Source organism: Xenopus laevis, chromosome 6L (assembly GCF_017654675.1).
Source record: "Xenopus laevis strain J_2021 chromosome 6L, Xenopus_laevis_v10.1, whole genome shotgun sequence".
NCBI classification, from domain to species: Eukaryota; Metazoa; Chordata; class Amphibia; order Anura; family Pipidae; genus Xenopus; species Xenopus laevis.
In genome coordinates, this window is record NC_054381.1 from 9,771,463 (window position 1) to 9,794,835 (window position 23,373).

Consider the following 23,373-nt stretch of genomic DNA (forward strand, 5'->3'; position numbering starts at 1 on the left):
AAATGTTGAATTTTGCATTGAAAGATGTCTCCTATATTTAGATCCTTCCTGAAATACATTTGCCTGATGGATTGTCTTTCCTGACACTGACAGAGGCTTCCGCCTACATGTTACTGTGTTTTCCCTCAAGTTTATTTTCTTCATATTCAAATAGAATTTAGTGGGGAACTACAACGGGAACAATAGTGGCACCAGTGGCACAGCAGAAACATTACTATAATAAACCGGGTATCCTATAGTTCCATGATCTTTCCAAATAAACAAAGCACTCCCAGGGGGTTATTTATTAAAGTCTGAATGCCAAAAACTCAAAACATTTTACTATAAATTCAGAATTTACAGTGGAAAAAAAACCTCTGAATTTTTCGATATTTATTGTACCCCGAGGCTGCAAAAAGTCCGAATCTGAAAATCCGGCATCTCAGACTTACCGAGGTTGTATATAGGTCAACGTGGTCCCTGTCCTATTTGGAAATTCTGTGGTCTACGCTGGAATTAGCCTGAAAATCTGACTATTTTGGGCTTTTTGGGCAAAAATCTGAAAAATTCTATTGATTCAGGAAAAAAAATGCAGAATTCGGAATTTCGCTTGATTCTTCTGGGTTTGTCCCCGATCCGATTTAATTGAGCTTTTTTTTAAAATAAATAAGGTCCAATCATGGATTCTAGTTGGTCAGACTTTTTGGATTAAAATACTCAGATAAATTCAGACTTTGATAAATAAGGCCCCCCAAGTTTCTATAAATAGTTCTATGGTGCCACAGACCTGACTGGATTTATTCCAATCAAACATACATGGAGCCCTCTTTTTGCCTTACATTTAGCCTATATTATAGACAGGTAATATTAAATATTATTTCATGTTCGCTATTGGCCATTCAAGGTACCACCATATTAGAAGGTGTGACATTTTCAGGTTTGGGTCCAAAAAACCTGCTTTAAGGAAAATGAGAAAGAAAAGTGGGTATATATGTAGTCAGAGTATACCCACACATGTGTAGTGTCAATCACAACAAAACCCTTATAATATCATAATAACATAAACACCAAAGGTTTCTCTTTCACCCTAGCAACCAAACAGTGGATGAACATCATTGTAGAACAGTATGAAGGGCTCTTCAGCTCCTTTTAGTCCTTCTCACCCTAAATGTGATGGTTCCATTGCTCCATAAGTCCTTCCCCAATAGAAGCCATGTTCCAATATCTTGCATTGATAAGACCTAAGGGAGGTTGAAACAGGCTACAAGTTTGGATATGTGGCTCTGAACCCTTATAATGTCATAATAATAATAAGGCTGTATCTGTGCTATTAAACAGTGGTTCATGGATGTTGGCCTCAGGGACATTTAGGGGTATTGCACGAAAACCCAGCACACATCAAAAAATCATTGGGACTTCTGCTATTGACTTATATACAACCTCGACAGGTCTGAGATGCCGGATTTTCTTATTCGGACTTTTCCATCCTCAGGGTTTAATATATTCCGAAAAATTTATCTCAATTGTTCGTGATTATTGCATTCGGAGTTTAGTAAATAACTCCCATAATCCAACCTTCTGCCTCAATTCTAGAGAGAAATGTATTTGAGATGCACAGTCTCAGCAAGTTCTGCCTGCGAGTTACTGTACCGAGTCACAGTTTTATGTTAAAATAACAGATAACAAAGAAAAATAAGTTCTGGGTCAATTCTTCTTGAAGTTTGGTTCTAACAGGGACTCTGTCTGGCAGGTTAGTATCTTAAAGGAAGAGTGAATGGAGCCTGTGGCCGCTCGGCATTTTCCTACTTTAGTCAGTCAGTGAGCGGCTTGGAATGGAAGAGCGCAGAAGAGATATGTTGCCGCTCATCAAACATTCTTTGAAGAAAAATACTTGACTGCGCTGAATGGAAACTGGAGGCTGATAGTGTTTAGCTCCAGCTGAGCAATTAATAGAAGCACGGCCTCAGAATTCAGCCGATGAATTGGAAATCAAAGCAGCTATTTGTTGGCTTCAATCTCTGGTCACATTAATGGTGCATCAAGGAGCCGGGGACTTCAGTCTAAGAATCCAACTAATGTAGAAAGAAGCAGCTGTAGAAGAATTTTTTTTTTAAATGTACTCATATTCAATACATACTGTACTGTATATACATATGTAGGAGGCTTTAGACATTAACACAGTGCAACATGGTACAGAGGAATACTATTCACTAGAATGGAAACCAAGAATTGTTTCACCAGTGTATAGCTGGATGTGCCTTTAAAGCCTATTCTGTCTGCCACATAAAAAGAGTTTAATTACATTAAAGGACAAGGAAATCCAAATTCACATATGGGGGAGCCATAATGCTTGGTTTGTTCCTCAGGTTGGGTAATGCTTTTATGGAAAAAAATTCACTGGCCTGGAGAAGTTTTTATTGCAGTTCCAAGCCTCAATCTTTCCTTCCCAGTCCTAGACTTTTATATGAGCAGTAGAGCAAAAATTTTGTTTTTGACTTTATGTTACTGTGCGTGTGAAAGTCTAACTTGGGAAGTAATGTAATATGGTGGCACAAAGCTATGACATAAACTGTCCAGGTCAAACCTAGTTGGGATGGTGCCAAATATTTTGGCACTACCAGTTAATTTGGATATCCATATCCTTTACATTTTGAAGGGTTATAGGTGGCTTATTTTGTTTTTATGCGGCAGATTTATCAAAGATCAAATTTCAAACTCCCATGAACTCCCATGATTTGGCCATTTGCAATTTATTAAAAAAAAAGAAGAATAGGATCAAATTTTTTCTCTGAAAAAAACTCGAATGTCAGGAAGGCTGCAAACAACTCCAAATTGATCCCAGGACGACTTCCATAGGCTAAAACAACACTTCGGCAGCTTTATGGTGTCAAATAGTCAAATTCGAGTTCTTAAAAAAACTCGAATAGAATATTAACAATTCTATTTATCAAGGATAAAAGGCCCCAATGTAGGACGAAACGTTGGGTACACGAGTAATGTTTCAATAAAATTGTTTGATCAAAAGAACTTTTGCAGTGCTGGTCAATTTTGAAGGCTATATATATATATATATATATATATATATATATATATATATATATATATATATATATATATATATATATATATATATATATATATAAATATATATATAATTTTTTCATTGTCTTCCAGTGTTATGATTTCTCCAAATTCTTGGATATAATGAGATCATATGAAAGGGGCACTAATCCTTAGAACTTTCTTACTGAACTGTGCCCATTAGAAGGGTATATCTATGTTATCTTCCCCTGTGTTTAGGCTATATAAAACCTCAAGTTCTCCATTGCTTCTTGCTATATTGACTTTTGACTGATCTTACTCTTTACGGGCATATTTATCAAGAGTTGAATTTCGAATTGTAAAAACTTTGAAATTCGAATTCCAAAAGACCAACTAAAATGAAGTCAAAGTTTTTTTTTGGTCAAAGAGGTCCGTTCTCGATCAAATAGGTCTGTATTTGAATCAATTCGATCGAATTTGATTTTGATTTGATTTGGGAAGTTTTTCCCAAAAAAACTTTTTTCAAAGTCCACCAATTGACTCCAAATGGGTTCTAGGAGGTCCCCCATAGGCTAAAACAGCAATTCGGCAGGTTTTAGATGGTGAATGGTCAAAGTCAAATTTTTTAAGAGACAGGACATTTTCTTTTCAAATTTGAATCGAATTTGGACTATTCCCTAGTCGAAATATACAAAAAATAGCTCGACCTTTGATAAATCAGCCCCATCTTAATGACTACAGACAATGCCCTTGCTGGTCCTTCATAAGAAGTGATGGGCGAATAAATTTGCCAGGCACGAATTCACTGCGAATTTCCGGCAAAAAATCTGCTGCATCAAAAAAATGTGAGGGTGCATCAGAATAGTTGCGCGCATAAAAATTTGTTGCATGTCAAAATTATTCAGACCCCCATTGACTTCAATGCATGGCACCGAAATTGACGAGCGTCAAAATAATTTTGACGGCTATTGACTTCAATGCTTTTTTCGCTGTTTCTCGAATTTTGTGGTAAATTTGTGAATTTTTCAGTGAAACAGGACAAATTCACCCATCACTACTCATAAGCTGATTTTCAGAAAAGAAGTCAGATGAAGCAAAGTTCCATCTGGAAATCCTGTAGGTTAAATAACGATTCCAAGATCCAAGATTCCAAGATCCTACGGATCCTACTGGCCAATGGGTTAGTTGGATAAACTTGATACATATTGAGATTTATCATTGCCTGAGCTTTCAGGATTTCCTATTCTAGACCAGGCAATATAAGAACTGATATGGGGTATTAACTGATGGGTCTCTCTGGTCTGAGGCATTTGAATACCTTCAATTTTTAGAAAGCCTTTGCTTGCATTTCTTGCTCTTTTTGGTCCTTTTATTTGCAATTGTTTTTTTTTTTAATTATTTCACTTTTTATTCTGCAGTTCTCTGGTTTGCAATTTCAGCAAAAAAAGATGCTAGAATATGAATAGGAGAGGCCCCAAATAAAAATTAATTAAAATTAGCAATAACAATACATTTGTAGACTTACAGAGCATTTGTTTTTTTTAGATAGGGCCAGTGGACCTCATTTGAAAGCTGGAAAGGGGCAAAATAAAAAGGCAAATGATTCAAAAACTGTGAAAAAGAAAAAATGCGTTAATTGAAAAGTTGCTTAGAATTGTCCATTCTATAACCTTTTAAAATTAACATAAATGTGAACCATCCCTTTAAGGTATAGAGATCCAAATTACAGAAAGATCCCTTAACTGGAAAACTCCAGCACTCAAGCATTCTGGATAACAGATCCTGTAACTTTGCAATACTTTTCCCTTGTCTCTGTCCCAATATAAAGCTTATCCTCCTCTCCATGGTTGAGGCTTAGGGTAGTCACCCAACTTTTCTTCCCCCTACATCTAATTGTGCCTTACTGCTATATATATATATATATATATATATATATATATATATATATATATATATATATATATATATATATAGATAGATAGATAGATAGATAGATAGATAGATATGAGTTCTGATGCTGATTCCATTCAATATCAACTTGCTGAGTTATACTAGCTCATAAATACCTATTGTTCTCCTTAAATTAACACGTAACCTTGTCCTTCCTTTATCTGATGAAACTCTGGAGCCCTAATGAGTAATGAAATAGATTGGACTGATATCCTGGGGTCAGGCATCACTTCATTTTCACGTGTATCTAAAAACAATTGTTAAGTCTCCTCTCCTCCTGTTGCGGCTGTTTATAGACAACACATTAATGCTGAGAGTCTAATGATCCGTGCAGGTAATTTGTGACTGTTTTCTTCCAAATTACAGGTGTATTTGAGCAATGGCATAGGGCGTAATCACAGATAGATTTATTTCTGCTGATAGGAATTTGCTAAAAAGCCATCAATGGGCTCTTGCTTTTAATATTTATAGATTCCTGTTCTCACGGTATCACTGGGAATAATTGGCTGCGGCTTTTTTCTTATTAAATGGATTGTTAATATTGTAATAAAATAACAGACATGATTGGAAGAGAAACCACAGGGTGGAGACGTGTATAACTAGCATGGGTGTACTCAAGGTACAATAGGTGATTAAATAGAAAACAGATGTATTTATACACAGAGTTAATAGATAGGGATGGGTGAATTTTTGGCGAAACGAAACGGGTCAAATTCGCCCCTCCGTATTAATAGATAATTTCATTTTACGAGAAATATTCAGTAAAGATATGGATGTTCCACCAGCTGGAGGACTGTACCTGTTATCGCTGCCTTCATGACTAGGGATGATCATTTTTTATGCCTGAGACAGATTCATGCCAAAATTCAAGTGTAAAATTTCACAAATATTTGCGAGAAAAAGAATGCAAGAAAGAGCACCCATTCACTCCTATGACTTTATCGGATTATCCAGCGCAAATCACGTCAACAAACAATTTCAGGGACAGCTGCCATTGACTTCTACATGATCTCGACAGGTTTGAGATGGAGTATTTTCAGATTTGGATTTTTAGCAGCTTTGGGGTATAATAAATAAAAAATAAATAAAATAAAAAATTTAGGTTTTTTTTTCCTATAAAACTTTGAGTTTTCCCCTTAAAAAAATTTGAGGTTAAATAAATGGGTTCTATCATGCTATAAAAAAAACACCAATGGAATTATTAGAATTTCCCCCATACTTTATGTTTCTCCGTGCATTTTGTTTGTTTGTGCTGGAAAAAATGCAGAGAAAAAAACACAGGGAGAACGGCTAATGTGTTTTGGTTTATTAGTCACGAGTATTATGGGAGATGAAAAACATTACTTCCACCAAAGATTCACTGTAAAAAAAAAAAACATTTTCCATTGGAGTCTTCCAAAATTCCATTTGCTTGCTTTGTTGATTATCCAAAAAACAAAAGTGGATTTGCAAAGCCGACAAAGAATAGGTTCCCAGTGAGAAAACATTTGTCATGTTTAAGGAGAAGTATCACATTAGGTTAATACAAGGTAAAGGGCATTTCCAAATGATTTATTTTGTTTTTTTTATTAATCAAAGTAATTCTAGAATATATATTTGTGTTGTTATTAGGAACTGAACTCTGTGTCTCTGCCAAAGATTTCTTCTGGATCCTATGGAACTCTCAAATGGTTTAATGCAATAAAATCCGTAACAGAAAAAAGATACACACAATGCAAACGCAATGCTGAAAAGTATTTTTGCCATTTAGTTGGGACAGAGGTTGTAACAATCTGGGAGTATGTAGTGTTACAAAGCAAAATACACAAATGGGGACTGATTTACTAAAATGCAAATTCATCTCAGTTTTTTTATGGAAACAAAGTTGACCAAACCCACTTCCATGAATTGAACTCATTTATCAATAATTTTTCTTGAAAAAAATTGGAGTGACAAAATCAAGCATCAATTTGTATTGTATGATTGATGCCCCTAAAACTAGATTTGTTCAGATTATTGGACAAAAAACCCTGACTTTATCAGATTATCCGGTGCAGATCACGATGTCAAGTAACAACTTCTGGGACCTCTGCCACTGACTTCTACATGACCTCAACAGGTTAAAGATGGCGTATTTTTGCATTTTAACAGCTTTGGGGTATGATAAATCTATAAAAAAATTTAGTTTTTTTTCCAAGAAAATTTGGAGTTTTCCCCTTAATAACCTCAACTAGAAAAAGTCGAGGTTTAATAAATGGCCCCTTACAGTCATGTTTAATTTAACCAAGTGAATGCTCTAAGGTGGTTACACTATGGTTAGCGTTCATATTTAAAATAAATGTACAACATATATGAGCTGAACCTATGTTCCCATATTATAGAAAATTAATGCAAAATTGGTATCCTAAAGATTTAGCTAAAAGGAAAAACATACAATAGCTTGTTTCAGAGTGAAGTGCTACTCGCTCCATTCATACGTCTGACACCAGAAGCCATTTTGTTTATTATCATCCCAGGTGGTTTTGGAGTCCTTGACACTGGTATTAAGCAATTTCAATGATAAATAGGGATGGGCGAATTTTTTCGCCTTGTTTCACCGTGGAAATGATGCCCATAGACTTGTATGGCGTTGTGCGTCAAAAAGAATTTGTCGCGCAACAACATTTTTTTGATGCCAATAGACTTTAATGGGCTTCGGCAACAAACGGGTCAAATACGCCCATCCCTAATGACAAACCAGTTTTTCCAGTTCAATTTAGCAATTTTCAGTTTCCATTATTTTTATGAAAAGAATGTATGAAAAAATTATGGATTCATGATATATTCAGCTTATCAAAAATTTCATCACTTTCCCAATGATTTTTTTGTCCACTGCAAAGTGTTCTACTGTAGTTCTAGGCAGGTGAACCTGCTCCAAATTCATCTTAATTGGGAGAAATTATTTGTGAAAATTTAATGTAAATTGAGTCAATAGGAAACTCACATTATCAATATACTGTATCTTAAAAATAAAGTTGGAGAGTAGACAAGAAATCATTTCTCACTGAGAAAATTCCAAATTATGTATCTCTTGTTTTTTAAACAAATTTATTCTGAAACGTATGTTTTATGTTATTAAAACTGGAGCTCTGTGTACAGAATCTATATCTCTGCCAAAGATTTCTTTATGATCCTCTGAAATACACAAATGGTTTCATCCATCATAGTCAGTAACAGAAAATGAGGGAAATGACTGGAAAAGTTTGTTTGAGCTTTGAAAAAAAATAATGCAAATCGAGTCTTAAGGAAACTCAATCACATTTTTCTCATTCAGAAATTGCTAGATTTTTTTTAATTTCATTCTGGTTTTTCATAAAAAAATATTACTGAAAACCACTACCTGCATAATGCTAAATGCATTTAATTTTCCATCTTTAAAGGGATACTGTCATGGGAAAAAAAAAATCAGTTAAGAATCAGTTAATAGTTCTACTCAATAGTTTCTCAAAAGAGCAAACAGATTTTATTATATTCAATTTTGAAATCTGACATGGGGCTAGACATTTTGTCAATTTCCCAGCTGCCCCTGGTCATGTGACTTGTGCCTGCACTTTAGGAGAGAAATGCTTTCTGGCAGGCTGCTGTTTTTCCTTCTCAATGTAGCTGAATGTGTCTCAGTGAGACATGGGTTTTTACTATTGAGTGTTGTTCTTAGATCTACCAGGCAGCTGTTATCTTGTGTTAGGGAGCTGTTATCTGGTTACCTTCCCATTGTTCTGTTGTTTGGCTGCTGGGGGGGGGGGGAAGGGAGGGGGGGTGATATCACTCCAACTTGCAGTACAGCAGTAAAGAGTGATTGAAGTTTATCAGAGCACAAGTCACATGACTTGGGGCAGCTGGGAAAGTGACAAAATATCTAGCCCCATGTCAGCTTTCAAAATTGAATATAAAAAAATCTGTTTGCTCTTTTGAGAAATGGATTTCAGTGCAGAATTCTGCTGGAGCAGCACTATTAACTGATTCATTTTGAAAAAAAATTTTTTCCCATGACAATATCCCTTTAAGAATATTACAGAATCAGACACCATTGTCAAACAGGAAACTATACTATTTGCTGCATGTGGGGTTTTTTGGCCACCTAAATGTACATACTTTATAGAAAAACAACTCAATGAATGTTAAATACATTTTAGAAATGTAGGTGTCAGAATCCACACTGAATTTCTATTCCCTCAGCTCCTGCCTTTTAATGTTAATAAGAAGATTGATAAGAAATAGTGAAAATTCAACAAAATGCATTCAAATCTACGGATAAGAAAAAAAAAATTATGTAATTTTTGCTCCTAAACTTGGCAAAAAATTTTGTTCATCACTGATAAGAAATTATTAAATGCCAGCAGTTATTTGTAAGATAATATCCCTCTGGTCTACTATGAGGATGAGGTTGATGCGCATGTAAAAACATTCATAATTTAGAAAGATGCTGATGAAAAGTTGTCACTCCTTAATGCTTCCCCAGTGGCACATATAATATCCGTATGTTTCTAAGGCTGTCACTGAGCAGTGCTTAGTACATGGGTTACGACAAGGCATGAGCATCTCAACACAATAAAGCTAAATTCAGAACTTTATGATTAATGATGCTGATTTTGCTGCTATATCGCTGGGGAATGAACATTTTCTTGAAAAAGTAAAAGTATTGTTTCTTGGAGGCTGAATGCTCAAATTCATCAGCATTCACAGAAAAGTCAACATGGCCAGTGTCTAAAAGTGAATTGACTTGTAGTGAAATGTGCTGCTTGATGGAGACCATGCATTAGTTGGTAGGCAGTTGGATGGTCTATGGGACCAAAATGAACATCACTCATCAAACTAATATGGGTTTGGAATGATGTTTGTAATGGGTATAAATTGTGTTCCACATTGGATTTGTATATAGCCAGAATAAAAAGTTGAGAGTAACCATCTTTAAGGTTTGTGCTAGCTTGCTTCATATTCTCTTGATGTCTAATGCTACTATGACCCTTGATTGATGTATAGTAAGAAACAAATCTTTGTCTTGGAGCACATATCACAACTCCCTGTTAATCCACTGAGTGGATCTCAGTAGAGAGAGGTCCAACCCCAGTCACTACCCAGTTGACAAATAACTTTACACAGACACTGACACAAGGAATCTACAGACCTGGTTTGACATCTACTACTTGGTTTCTAATGGGATCAAAAGGCAGTCTGTCAAAATTTCCTCCCATGGAGCCCATAAAGTCAGTTATTTATAATGGGCTAGCTTTTATTTGATTTGGAAATTAACTGTTTTGCCCGTCAAGTGCAAAAGTGGCACAAATTGTCGTCAATGAAAAAACATGAAATCCTTTTTTGCTTTATCTGTACAAATGCAAGAAAATATCAAACTTACACTTGAAGCAGTAGAATTTCCTTTTGTCTGGGAACAGAGCTACTCACCAAGCTGTGTGTCGTTCCACATTTCGATTTCAAATCTTTGAATTTTTTCTAAACAGGCTTCTTCCTCTTTCTTAATTATGCAGTAAGGATGCATTGACGCAACCTGTAAAACAAAGAGGCATTGAGGAGGAGTCTCCATGTTGAACTACCTGACCACTTTATAATCACGGAGTTTATTAAACAACATATTCCAATATTAAGGGGCAAATATATCAGTGTTGTATTTGTTTTTCGGCAATTTGAGTAAACATCACAAACTCGAATTAGGGTTTCAGAAACTCAAATTAGCGATTTATTAAGAGCAAAAAAAATATTAAAAATTTGGAGTGCAAACATACAGCATCTAAAAGCATCTAAATTCAGCATCTAAAAGCTGGTGAGTTTATGTAAAAGTGAGTTGAAGTTGTCCTAGGAAAAACTTTGAATTTTCAATTCTAGTTTTTCAAAAAAATTTGAAAGTCTGTAAACTCTTTGACAATTTGTGATTTTGTTGCATTCAAGTTTTTGTTTACGTTTTAATCAATGGCGTATTCAAGATTCAAGGTTTTTTTTTTAACAAAAAAGTGCTTCCAAGGGGTCCATTTACAGTATTAACATTTGAATTCTGGTTTTTACTGCAATTTATGTTTTTCAAAACTCAAATGTTCAGCATTTATTAAGCCCCAACATTGCGAACAAAATTGAATGCTAAATTCACCATCTAAAAAGTGCCCAATTCATGTAGAGGTCAACGGTAGTTGTCCTAGCAAAGTTCAAGCAATCAAGTTTTCCAAGTTTTTCTAAAGTTGGTAGAGTCAAAGAAAATGATGAGTAGAATGTGATTGCACTGCATGTTTTCACATATACGAGCCAAGGGGTTTTCAAGGTTCAAGTTTTTTAGTAAACATTCAAGATTAATTGAAAAAAAGCTTGAGAATTTACAAATCCAAATTCTGATATATGCTTCCCTGTCTGGGGTAATTTAAGCAGTGAAGACCTTGAAATTAATAGTAGATTATTTGATTATTCTGATTGTTTCTGGAATGCCGATGTTAATAAAATAAATTTAGCAGTTGTGTACAATATTTATATTTGACAAAAACCAAGATGAAAGTGTTTACAAGACTGTTGATAAGTTTTCAGTTGGTTTGTAAGGGTTGCTAACAAGGGAGAATTAAGCAAGCCTTGGCCAGGGACATTGTGCCTTACAAAGTTTGAGGGTACAATTATAGTACAATTGTGGGCTGCAATACCACTACAGACCTCTGGTCTTCTCCAATAATAACTGCTGAAGGCATATTACAAACAGAGAGTCTCAATTTTCCAGGAATGTTTCAATATGGGGAGAAGAACCTATTTCAGTCACACCTCTTCAGCCATGGCTGCTGTAGTAGTGATGGAGAGCTTTGGGGTGGAGTGAAGGCCAGAAAGGGAGGAGGTATTATTTACACCATGTTGTTTGCTTTGCTCCACCCTCGAGCACGTCACTGTTGTAGCAGCCATTACTGAAGAGTTGTCAGAGCCTTATGCAGGTAAGTAAAATTGGTCTACAGCGAGGCAATTTGTTAGATTTGTATCAGCAAGTGATGCTGACATGTAACTGGAAACATATCCGTGCCCCTTTAAGAGTTTTTAGAAAAGAGCACATTAAAGGAGAAGGAAAGGTTAAGACTAAGTAAGCCTTATCAGAAAGGTCCACTTAAATTTACCAGTAAACCCTCAAAGTAATGCTGCTTTGAGTCCTTTCTCGAAAGAAACACAGCATTTCTTTCCTTCTATTCTGTACTCATGGGCTACTGTATCAGACTTCCTGTTTTAAGCTTAAACCTCCTTGCCCCGGGCGTGAGCATGCTCAGTTTGCTCCTCTCCCATCCCCTTCTCTGCTGTAATCTGAGCCCAGAGCTATAAGTGAGCAGGGAGAGACTCAGGCAGGAAGTGATGTCACACCAAGCTAATATGGCTGCTGCTATCCTAAACAAACAGAGAGAGCTTCTAGAGCTTTTTACTCAGGTATGGTAAAACATTCTAGCTTGCACTATTGCAGCTAATCTATTGGCATTAAAATGCCTCCATAGCTTTCCTTCTCCTTTAAACCCTAATTACTAATAGTTTATGTTTTATTGATTGCGTTGTGGAATTATGTTTCTGCTTTCTATTGTTTTGTGTATGTGTTTGCATCACAAATGCGCAGTGTCAAAATGTGTCATGCACTTCACTTCCATTGCCATGATTTGAAACGACTTTGAGCTTTATCCTTTAATATTGCATGGAGTGTTCTAAATTACCGTCATTTTTCAGGCACTTAGCAGCAATGAAAGAACAATCTAATGTGATATCCTTTTTAAAGTGATTTAGTCATTTCTTTATTAATTTCTGACAAGACAAAATCATATACATTTGTGAAAGGAGCCGCTGATTCATTGAGATCTTTTGAGCTTAAAATGTCTCTTATTACACAGATAAGATAACCTGGTTAAAGAACTGCCAGTTGTCACCTCTTTGTCTATTATTATTGATAGATCTGTTTAATGGAATATCTCAGGTCGGATTGACTCATGACCCATAATTTCTTGCTGTGCTGTATGGTGCTGCATACATTAAGGGGCAGATTTATCAAAGGTCGAGGTGAATTTTCAAATGAAAATAATTTGAATTTCCAGCTTTTTTTGTGTACTTTCAACTAGGAATTAGTCAAAAATCGATTTGAAAACTTGAAAATTTGAATATCGAAATTTATAATGGACTGTCTCTTTAAAAATGTAACTTTGACCATTCGCCATCTAAAACTTGCCGAATTGCTGTTTTAGCCTATGGGGGACCTCCTAGAACCTATTTTGGACTTTGAAAAATCAAAGTTTTATTTGGTAAAAACTTTGAATCGAATTTGAACGAATGCGCTATTCCTTCAAATTTGGCCGAATACGAACCTATTTGATCAAAAACTGATCTATGCGGCCAAAAATAAACTTTGACTTAATTTCAGTTGGTCTTTTTGAATTTGACCCTTGATAAGATAAATATGCCCCTAAGTAGCAGTAATTAAAAAATTATAACAAAATTATGCATCGATTCAAATTTTGCAACTTTCGCTAAGACTATTATCAAATGAAGACAGTGCAGACCAGGATGTCAAGAAACATCTTAAGAGACATCTGCCTACTTTGACATCAACCATTATTTTAACATCATTAACCCTCTTCCTAAAAACAAATATGTTATTTTATGCTCTTTCTCATTCTTTTAGCATCTTATCTAAGCATATATAATAGGGATGCACGGAATCCAGGATTCAGTTTGGGATTCGGCCAGGATTCAACCTTTTTCAGCAGGATTCAGATTCGGCTGAATCCTTCTGCCCGGCTGAACCAAATCAGAATACTAATTTGCATATGCAAATTAGGGGCTGGGAGGGAAATCGACTGACTTTTTGTCACAACACAAGAAAGTAAAAAATGTTTTCCCTTTCCCACCTCTATTAGGATTCGGATTCGGTATTCGGCGGAATCTTTCGCGAAAGATTCAGGGGTTCAGCCGAATCCAAAATAGTGGATTTGGTGCATCCCTAATATATAACAATGGTCTACTCTAAGATATTAATAAAATAAAGACTTCTATAAGTGTAAATCTGTGTTATAACCATTATTTTTATATCATTAGCTTTCTTCCAGAAGGTATATTTGGTTCTCCTTGTTGTATCATAGTCAGAAATCTATAAAGGGAAATCTATTGCTGTTTACAGTTGTATAGTATGTTAACTACTATTGTGATATCATCAACTTTTGTGGTATCATCAACTAAAAATACAAGTAGTTGCCTTTGCTTTAGCATCATCTACAGACTAGTGATGGGCAAATCTGTGCCGTTCTCTTGGCCGAAAAATTCGTGAATTTACTGCGAAATTTTTGAAACGGCAAAAAAGTTTTGAAACGAATTGAATTGAATGGGTTGTCAAAATAATCTTGACAATTTTTATATGCGCAACTTTTTTGACGCACGCTAATTATTTTTTGACGCCCAGATTTTTCGCTGGCATATTGTTGCTGCAATTTCTCAAATTAATTTGCTTGCGCCGAAATGTGGAAATTCGCTAGAAATTTGCGAATTTATTCTCCTATCACTACTACAGAGTCATCAAAACATAAATAGGCTATCCTATGGTAAAAAACAGATCATAGATATTATACATGTATGGTATGTAGAGTCAAAAATAGTTGAGCTTTATATATATAGAGAGAGAGAGAGAGAGAGAGAGAGAGAGAGAGAGAGAGAGAGAGAGAGAGAGAGAGAGAGAGAGAGACTGTATATAATATTGGTTTATAATTAAGTGGAGTATAATACACATAAAATATTCAACAGATTAACCACCTGCTGCCTCCAAACATATGCAGGGAGCCGAAGTTATGATTTAAATAGTAAATCAAATATTAAAATATGAAATGACCTTCAGTTAAATACTGTAGTTGATTTGTATTTCAAGTCTAAAATACAGGCACAACAAAGAATATGTACTACAAGCAGCCGATGCTGTGTGCGACATTATGATGGCTGCAATGATTTAAAACCAATGAACCAAGCTGATTAAAGTAAATTTGCAAGTGGTAATTTATTTATTTCATTAGAATTTGAAATCTGACATTTTCAAATTTTAGGAAAATTATAATTTGAAATTTTAAGTAAAATATTTAAATTATTTAAAAAAAAAACAAATCTGTTCAGATGGACCTATTTTCATTATTTTTTTAATGGGTTTTTTGCTTATTTTATTTTTGATTTTAGTACAGTAGTGTAAATACGATACCAGAAAGCGGTAATACCAATAACTTACATATTTCTAATTTGTTCACCTAGTTCTGTCTCATTGGTTTGTCCCTGAATTTGGATATCATTAACTTAGGGGATGTTTACTAATGATGATAAGCCTGATGGAAGTTTGGGGACTTTCTACTCATGTCATGCTGACCTAGAATATTATAGAATATTATTCAAGAAAGAGACTTCGCTTAAAGTGGTATACAGGCATATATTAGATATAGTATATATGTGACTACAATAAAGGCTACCTTATCACTAGGAGAATATAGTAGAAGAGGTGTAAGGCTTGCTACATGTCTAGTCACCTATATAAACCAATCAGCAGTTTGCATTTACTGGTTGCCTGTTTAAAAGCAAATATATTATTGACCGCTTTGGGTTACTGCACTAGGGCAAAATTTGTTCCTTTAATTGTATATGGGGGTAGATGGGTGAGACTGGCAGTTTGGTCAAAAGAACAGAAGATGAAGACCTAAAGACCTCTTACTGTACCCCTCCTTTGAGCTACACTGGAGACAGGACCATCATTAGATGGGGACATGCTGGAGCCCTGTCAAAGGCCCAATTGGGTGGATCAAGGACATGCTCAGTGGGGCATATGGTGCCCAACAATTGACAGCAACCATGTCTACAGGTGAGGACACAATGCTGTGGAATACAAATGTAATCAGGACCTCGGCCAAAATGTGCATCAATCTGCCCTCTCAGCCCATTGTATGAAGAGATGGAGGTTTAGGCTCCACCAGAAAGTGGACTCTAAGTTCCAGAGACTATACCATGTGTCTCAAATACATACTGACCTTCTTATCTCCTTCTTAACCGCTATTTCTATTGATAACCAACTGTCATTGTAATCACTGGACCTCAAAAATACTTGGCTGGTTGCAACCCTACTGGACTATATTAAAGTACCAACTAAAATATATTTCTCGGCTTGGTGGGGGACATTAAGAAATGGGTTTAAAAACAAAAAAATGCAACAAAAGCTCCTAGATTGCTTTAGCAGCAATTATATACAGTATGCTGTTAATTAGTCTGCTAGCAAAGGCCAGGGTTTAACATGATGGTTTAGGTTCTGCTCTGTCTCTAACAAGGAAAAGTTCCACAGCCTGAGTGTCTGTAATTAGCCCCTTTTCAAAAAATTACATATCATCCAATGTCCATACATAGACCCTTTCACATTAATTAGACAACATTCATGCTTATTAGTAGCGTAATTAAGGATGAAGAGACATCAGTCTGTAAAGGAACAGACGTACAAGCAGAACGTACACAACAAGAAGATGCCCATTAAAGGGCAGAAATGATGGTCTGTGTGTCCAATTTAAGCTGATGATTTAATTTAGATTCCTGCATTGGAACTATCGCCATACGTTGTCTAAAAATACCCTGCATTTAGATATAATTAAGCAGCACTTTATATACTAAGGCTGGCTCGTTAGATCATTCTGGAATATCTCTGGCATATTTTGCAGCCCTAAACAGACATTGTTCATCATTCCAAACCCCAGTGGAGCTTACAATCTACACTGACACTTGTGCAAAAGGTTCCAGAAAATAATAGGTCACAAAAAAAACCTTTAAAAATTACCTTAAAATTCATCATTATGAAACTGGGAACATTTGCTCTCTCTCTTTTCCCCTTTTTTTGTAGCAATAGAGATCTTGTTATTAAGGAAGAACCAGGGTTAGAAATGAGTTTTAAGGTCCACTGAGTTATATAGTAAAATTGAATCAGGGTAAATGAAATCAGCTTTAATTTCCGACAAGCCTCTGTTTTGTGTCTTCAAAATTAGATCCCATTTGCAGTGATTAGATACAGAATCGGGTTTGTGACTCCCTGATAAAAGCAGCATAAAATGAAAAGTGGAAACCAGCAAAAAAAAATTTTTTCCCATAATTTGTTATATGGTTCCGTGTAACAATAAGCTCCCTCACTTCCCATTTCACGCAGAGAACAGCAAGCCGGGATGGGGGAGCAACTATAACATGCGTCTGTCACATGTAACCACCATCTGTCTCAGGATGTGGATCAGGGTATTCCATGTTTGTAATGATTTTATAAATGAGCCTATTCTGTGATCTTTCAAAAACATTTGTTTTCAAATAAACTGGGTGGAACATTTGTGCAAATATAAATAGATCCATTATCTATCTATCTCTCTATCTATCCATTATCCATCCATCCATCCATCATCTATCATCTTGCCATCCATACATCCATTATTTATCTATCCATCAATCCATCCATCGCTCTCTCTCTCTCTCTCTCTATCTCTCTCTCTCTGCACGATTCGCGAAACACCTGCGAAAATTCACCGGCGCCAAAAAAAATTTTCACCGGCGCCGTTTTGCAAATTTCGCGTGAAATTCACGAATTTATCGGCGAAACGGGGCAAATTTGCCCATCACTAGACCTCTCCAATCAGAAGTTCTCTGTATAGGGTGTACCCTTCCTATACTGATATTTGACTGTTTTATGCTCTGTAGGGATGAAGCAGGGAGCCTAACGTAGTGTTTAGATACTGGTGTAGACCCCTCTTTTCTCAATAAGGTACATAGAAGATAATATGTAGCTTATTGCACGTACTATCTATCAGCATGGCACCAAAATAGTGGAATGTAGACCACAGGCAGGTGCTAAATAAAGCCCATTTACTGAGACCTGGAATGCAAATGCAAGAGCACAACATCACACCTTAGTGCTCATTTATAGAGCACTTGCATCCAGAATTCCTGTCCTTGCTGACTGCCATAGTGTAGTAAATACAGGCCTGCCACGTGTAATGAACATATAATTACAGCTCCAGTGGCGAAAATCCATTGAGCTGCTAAATGTTGTCGATGTGGTACTAATATCTGATCTTCTTAATGGAGGTTGACACATAACGGTCCTCCATCTATTGGGGTTATTTCTGCTTGGGAACATCATTATTTTAAAGCTCTCCTCTCCTTTGCCATTTATCCCATGAGATATCAATAATATTCTGAGGAACATATTAGAAAAAAGCTTGTATTTCTACCCTACAGTTAGCCCACAAGTGAATAGTCCAATACCAACTGTAAAGACTCATAGCCTAAAATTTGGCATGTGTCTATGTTTTTTATTACTTAGCCTTCTCATTTGGCACATGTACCCCAAGTACACAAGGCATTTACTCTAGCAATCTGATAACAACTACAATGAAAAAATAGAAATTGAAGTAAAAAAACATTACATAAAATCCCCCCCCCCCATTTTAATATTTATAATGCTGGATTTCCCGCTTCTAAGGTGCTGTAGAATCCATTTATTGAATTTAACTTAGTCTCTCCTGCTAGTCAATTCCGTAATTCTGTTACTCTGACAGTAAGAACTTTTCCAAGTAGGAAATTACCTTTCCAGGAATCTCAAGGGATGGTCTCTGGTCCTCATTAAATGCCTGCCAGTGAAAGATCCCCTTGAGAGACCTATTTGCATTGACCTGGCATATATATTTGTAAATGGTGATAATACCCCATAAAAAACGTTCCTTATTCCAGGGAGAACAAGGCAGAGCTTGACAGTCAATGCTCCACATACCTTAAATGTTCCAATCTATTGTACAGGTATGGGACCTATTATCCAGAATGCTCGGGACCTGGGGCTTTCCGGATAACGGATCTTTCTTTAATTTGGATCTTCATACCTTAAGTCCACTAGCAAATCAAGTAAACATTAAATAAACCCAATAGACTGGTTTTGCTTCCAATAAGGATTAATTATATCTCAGTTGGGATCAAGTACAAGCTACTGTTTTATTATTACACATAAAAAGGAAATCATTTTTAAAAATTTGGATTATTTGATTATAACGGAATCTGTGGGAGACGACCTTTCCATAATTAGGAACTTTCTGGATAATGGGTTTCCGGATAATGGATCCATACCTATATTCATTTCTTGACTCTCCTATAAAGGATTTATTTAGTTATAAATGACAGGACCACACACCAAAGCATCAGGTTAGGTGGTGGGAAGACTGAGGATGGTGGAAATGGAAAGAGAAAAAAAGGATCTTGGCTATAAATAACTTAATTATAAAATTGACAGATATTAGCAGATGGCACCTCGTTAGCAAACAAACTGAGTATGTTCATCAAGTCATTGACAGGTAAGTACTTGAGTGAACCATAGAATGGAGAAGGACGAATTTGTATTGCATAAGGCAAAGCAATCAACGTGCAATCAAGATAGATCAATATATATATATAGACAAATACAAGAGTCCTCAGCACTCAACCCATTATCAATATATTTAAGACAGAGACATTTGTGCATACTGCTACTGAAAAATGCTTTACCCTTTAAACAACACAGGGATTGTTTGTCCATATATTGCAATATATTTAAGATGAACAACTACGTCAAAGTCATCCCATATCTGGCCAGTCCTACACTCAATTTTATCTGATTCATTAAGAATTCTATTGCTTCATTATACATTTTACACAGGGACTAAGTTTTACCTGCAACTTACTTGCTGCTTTAGCAGCTGATTATACATTGTTTTGCCTCTGCACGTCTGGAAGCCAGGACCTAATTCTAAAGCAAATCAGGATTTTATATTGTTCTTCAGCGAGACATTTAGCAGACTACGTTACTTGAGTATTTACATATTAAATTTATAACGTCACTTATTGTTTCTTCTACATTTCACAGTTTGACAGCTGGATCACTTCTAAACCCTCATGTGTCTTGTAATATTAAAGAGTCCCAGATGTGAACTTTATAACATGTTGCAGAAAATACGGTTTAATAACCTACAGTTCCTCTTTAATACTGTAAATTTCTGTTTGCACTAAAAATGTTGGACTTGGATCATTTATTGTGAAAGCAGTTCAAGAGGAGTGGAGAGGTTCTGAAAGTTTCTTGTCGTAGAGATCCCAAACCATGGAGGTGCCTCAGGCACTGTTATAGCAGCTGATGTCCAGGGAAGAACATTTGGAGTGGTGAGTTGCATGACTTCCATACCCACCAAAGGTAAGATGGTACTGCCGCTCCTAACATTTTGGCACACCTAGTAAATAAGGATTTAATTGCTCTTTAATAGTATCTCTGTACAGGGCATTGGGATTACATTTCTAAGGTAATGGTCTACACATTTAATAAGATTATGCCCATCTGGGCTCCATGGCCATATTCCTTGTTAGTTTTTGAAATGTGATTGTAATACCACAGGATAGCTAAGGATGAAGTCTGCAGCTGCTCCACCTGAGAATAATGGAACCATATTCAATTTGAAAACTGAGGAGGTAATGCTCAGAGTCCACTTTCTTATGGAGCCTGAACCTCCATCCCTTCATAAAATGGGCTGGGAGGGCAGATTGAAGCACGTTTTTGCAGAAGCCCTGATTACATTTGTAATCCAGAGCATTATGACCACTACCAAATGTCCACCTGATTATGCACTTGATCCACCGAACTGGGCCCTTGCCAGTACTCTAGAATGGCCCAATCTAATGATGGCCTTGCCTCCAGCCTGAAGGAGGGTTGTGCAGTTTGGCACTGGGGTACGTTAAGAGGTCTTCACTTCATATTCTCTTCTTTTGACCAAACTGCCAGTCCCACTTTTCTACCACATACGTAATAAAAGGCATTAATTTTGCCCATTAACAGTAACACATAGCAACCAAAAAGATATTGGCTGTAAACCGGGTGACCAGTAAATGCTTAAGAGTTACTGCTTCTGGATAGACTTAGCATCTTTTAATACAGAACCCCAAGACAACTGGTCTTGCAACCTGGTCTGGGTTGTTATCTGATTGTGTTTATATATGGAAAGAGTAGCCAAGTGGTCTATTGATAACTTATTATGTGTATTCATGGAAAGCCTAATAGGCACTCTGGGTAAATGGAACTTTTACTGGAAAAAAGGTGAAATTTGTGTTTATGTAAGATACCGATAGCTTATAACTCTATCCCACCTCAGATTGTTTTTATGGGGGATTGAGATTTCCTAAACCTTCATTATTCTGCGCCTGATACTTTTCATTGCAACAATCCTTCCTCTCTTCCCTCCTATCCCTATTCTCTCTTTTTCTCTATCTCTCTTTATACCATGACACTCTTTTTTAATATTATGCCAAGTGTAATCAAATAATTCCCGTTGCCATTGTGTTAATCTGTATTGATTCATGAATGGATATGCAATCTTTTCATTACTGTGCATGTGCTAAAGCTTCCGTTGGATCAGGATGCCAGCAATCAGTGAGACATTGTCTTCTAACAGCGATACTGTACCTAAAAGCTCTTCATGCATAATGGGTGGAATGACAGCATTTCTCTGTTTCATTTCTTGATGAACTTTGAAAAAATATTGGGTCTTTGCTAAACATTTATCTAACTGCCTTCCATTCCTGCTTCTTTTCACACACTGCTTCTTCTACAAAAAAAGGATCTCAAACCCAGTTGCATCACCATACTGTTCATGCAAACCTCATCTCTCTGTCCTAGCTACATTGCATCAGGGTTTCTTTTTTTTTATTGATAATGATTTTTGATTATAATGCTCTTTATGATTCATCTGATCATGTCTTGGTTACTGTGCAAGCACTCATCCCAAGTAGAAAGAAGTTGCAGAAGATATTAACCAACACCAAGAAGGGGACCCATCTTTCTACAGTAACACCTTCTACCTGGTGATTCCCTAGAGAAGAGTTAACACAGAACTTGCCAACAGATCTAATTTTGCTAAAGTCCAGCCAAAACTGTTATTCCTATAGACTATATTGTAGAAAAATATATCAATTCCAGGTCAGACCCAATAAAATATATATTATAAAGGTTGGACTGTGAATAAAGCCTTGACTTTGTTCAGATGACACAAATTCTTGACACAAAGTAAACATCTCAATGAGCTAAAATAGATGGGTAATCTACAAAAGAATATTATCTTCAATAGTCACTGGCTCTACATACCCTGTACTAAGCATTCAATAAGGGCAAAACCAAAATCTGGTGATCTTGGGACTTTTTCCCCTGTATTGCTTCTGATCTATTGTAGACAAAAGTGCAAAATAATGCATGTAGAGTGTATCAGTCCAAATGTAGTATATGCAGTTGAGTATACCATTCTCAGAACGTGAAAATAAGTGGCCTCGGTTTTGTTCTTTATAGACAATTTAAAAGTGAACAAGTAATTTAGCCAGTCAACAGAAAGGCAAAGGTTCAACAAAAACTATTCATCCCTTCTAACATTATTACATTTTATTTTATGGATCCAACATTAGATGCTTGGAGCTTCAGTGGCACACACTGCTACTGTGGGAGATTAGTCACCCAGTGGCAAATCACCTCTTCTTCGGGCGACTAATCTCCCCCAAATGCTGGCTAGAATGTAAATCGCTGGCACGATGGCACTTGGATCAATTCGGCTTTCCGAAGTCACCCGAAGTTTTCTCATGATGAAAATGAAGCGTTCCGAGTCCCATCCCACTGGCGATTTACATTCTAGCCAGTGGGAAGGCATTTAGGGGAGATTAGTTGCTCAAATAAGAGGCGATTTGTTGCTGGGTGACTAATCTTCTCCAGTAGCAGCGTGCACCACTGCCCTTAAGGGTGGGACTCCACGGGTGATTTCGTCGTGAACCGACGCGCTGCGCAAAAACGCAGGAGTCAAGTCGGATGCAATGGAAATCAGGTAAGTAATAGACACGACTGTCGGACTTCATCCAACATTTCCATATCTTACCTTATTTCCATCGCATCCGACGTGCCGCCTGCGTTTTTGTGCAGCGCGTCGGATTGCACAGAAATCACCCGTGGAGTTCTACCCTTACAGATTAGAAAAAAGGACAAGCATATTTAAAACCACAAGAGTCAGGAAAGGTCACGTTTGTCAAAAGCTAGCATTCTGGTCAAAACTTCTGATGATGGGTGTTGTGGACTATTGAACCTCATGCAATGGTTGTGATTTTTATTACACTACCCCAACATGTATTTCATCCATCTACCTGATTAGAGGAAGACGAACTACAGTAAATATTTCCATGTGGAACGGAGTTGTGATTGGTTACCCACATCCTAATTTTCTTTTGAAGGATAACCATAAGGACATGGCCACCAGGCAGGTTATAACACAGATAAGAACCTAAAAGAATGAATGGGATGCTCATTTGCTATTTTAGCAGGTTATGTGTTGTGGTCAGACCTCATCAAACTGTAGACAT

General features: G+C 36.4%; 1 protein-coding gene across 4 annotated transcripts in view; it reads right to left on the reverse strand.

Annotated features, from left to right (window-relative positions):
• The window catches only part of adcyap1r1.L (adenylate cyclase activating polypeptide 1 (pituitary) receptor type I L homeolog), a 126,365-nt gene that overhangs the window by 55,037 nt on the left and 47,955 nt on the right, over positions 1-23,373 (reverse strand). For all 4 annotated transcript variants that reach the window (XM_041565755.1, XM_041565756.1, XM_041565758.1 and 1 more), the window contains exon 3: positions 10,393-10,495. In XM_041565755.1, coding sequence (XP_041421689.1) covers positions 10,393-10,495 — 103 coding nt within the window. The remainder of the gene's footprint in view (positions 1-10,392; positions 10,496-23,373) is intronic.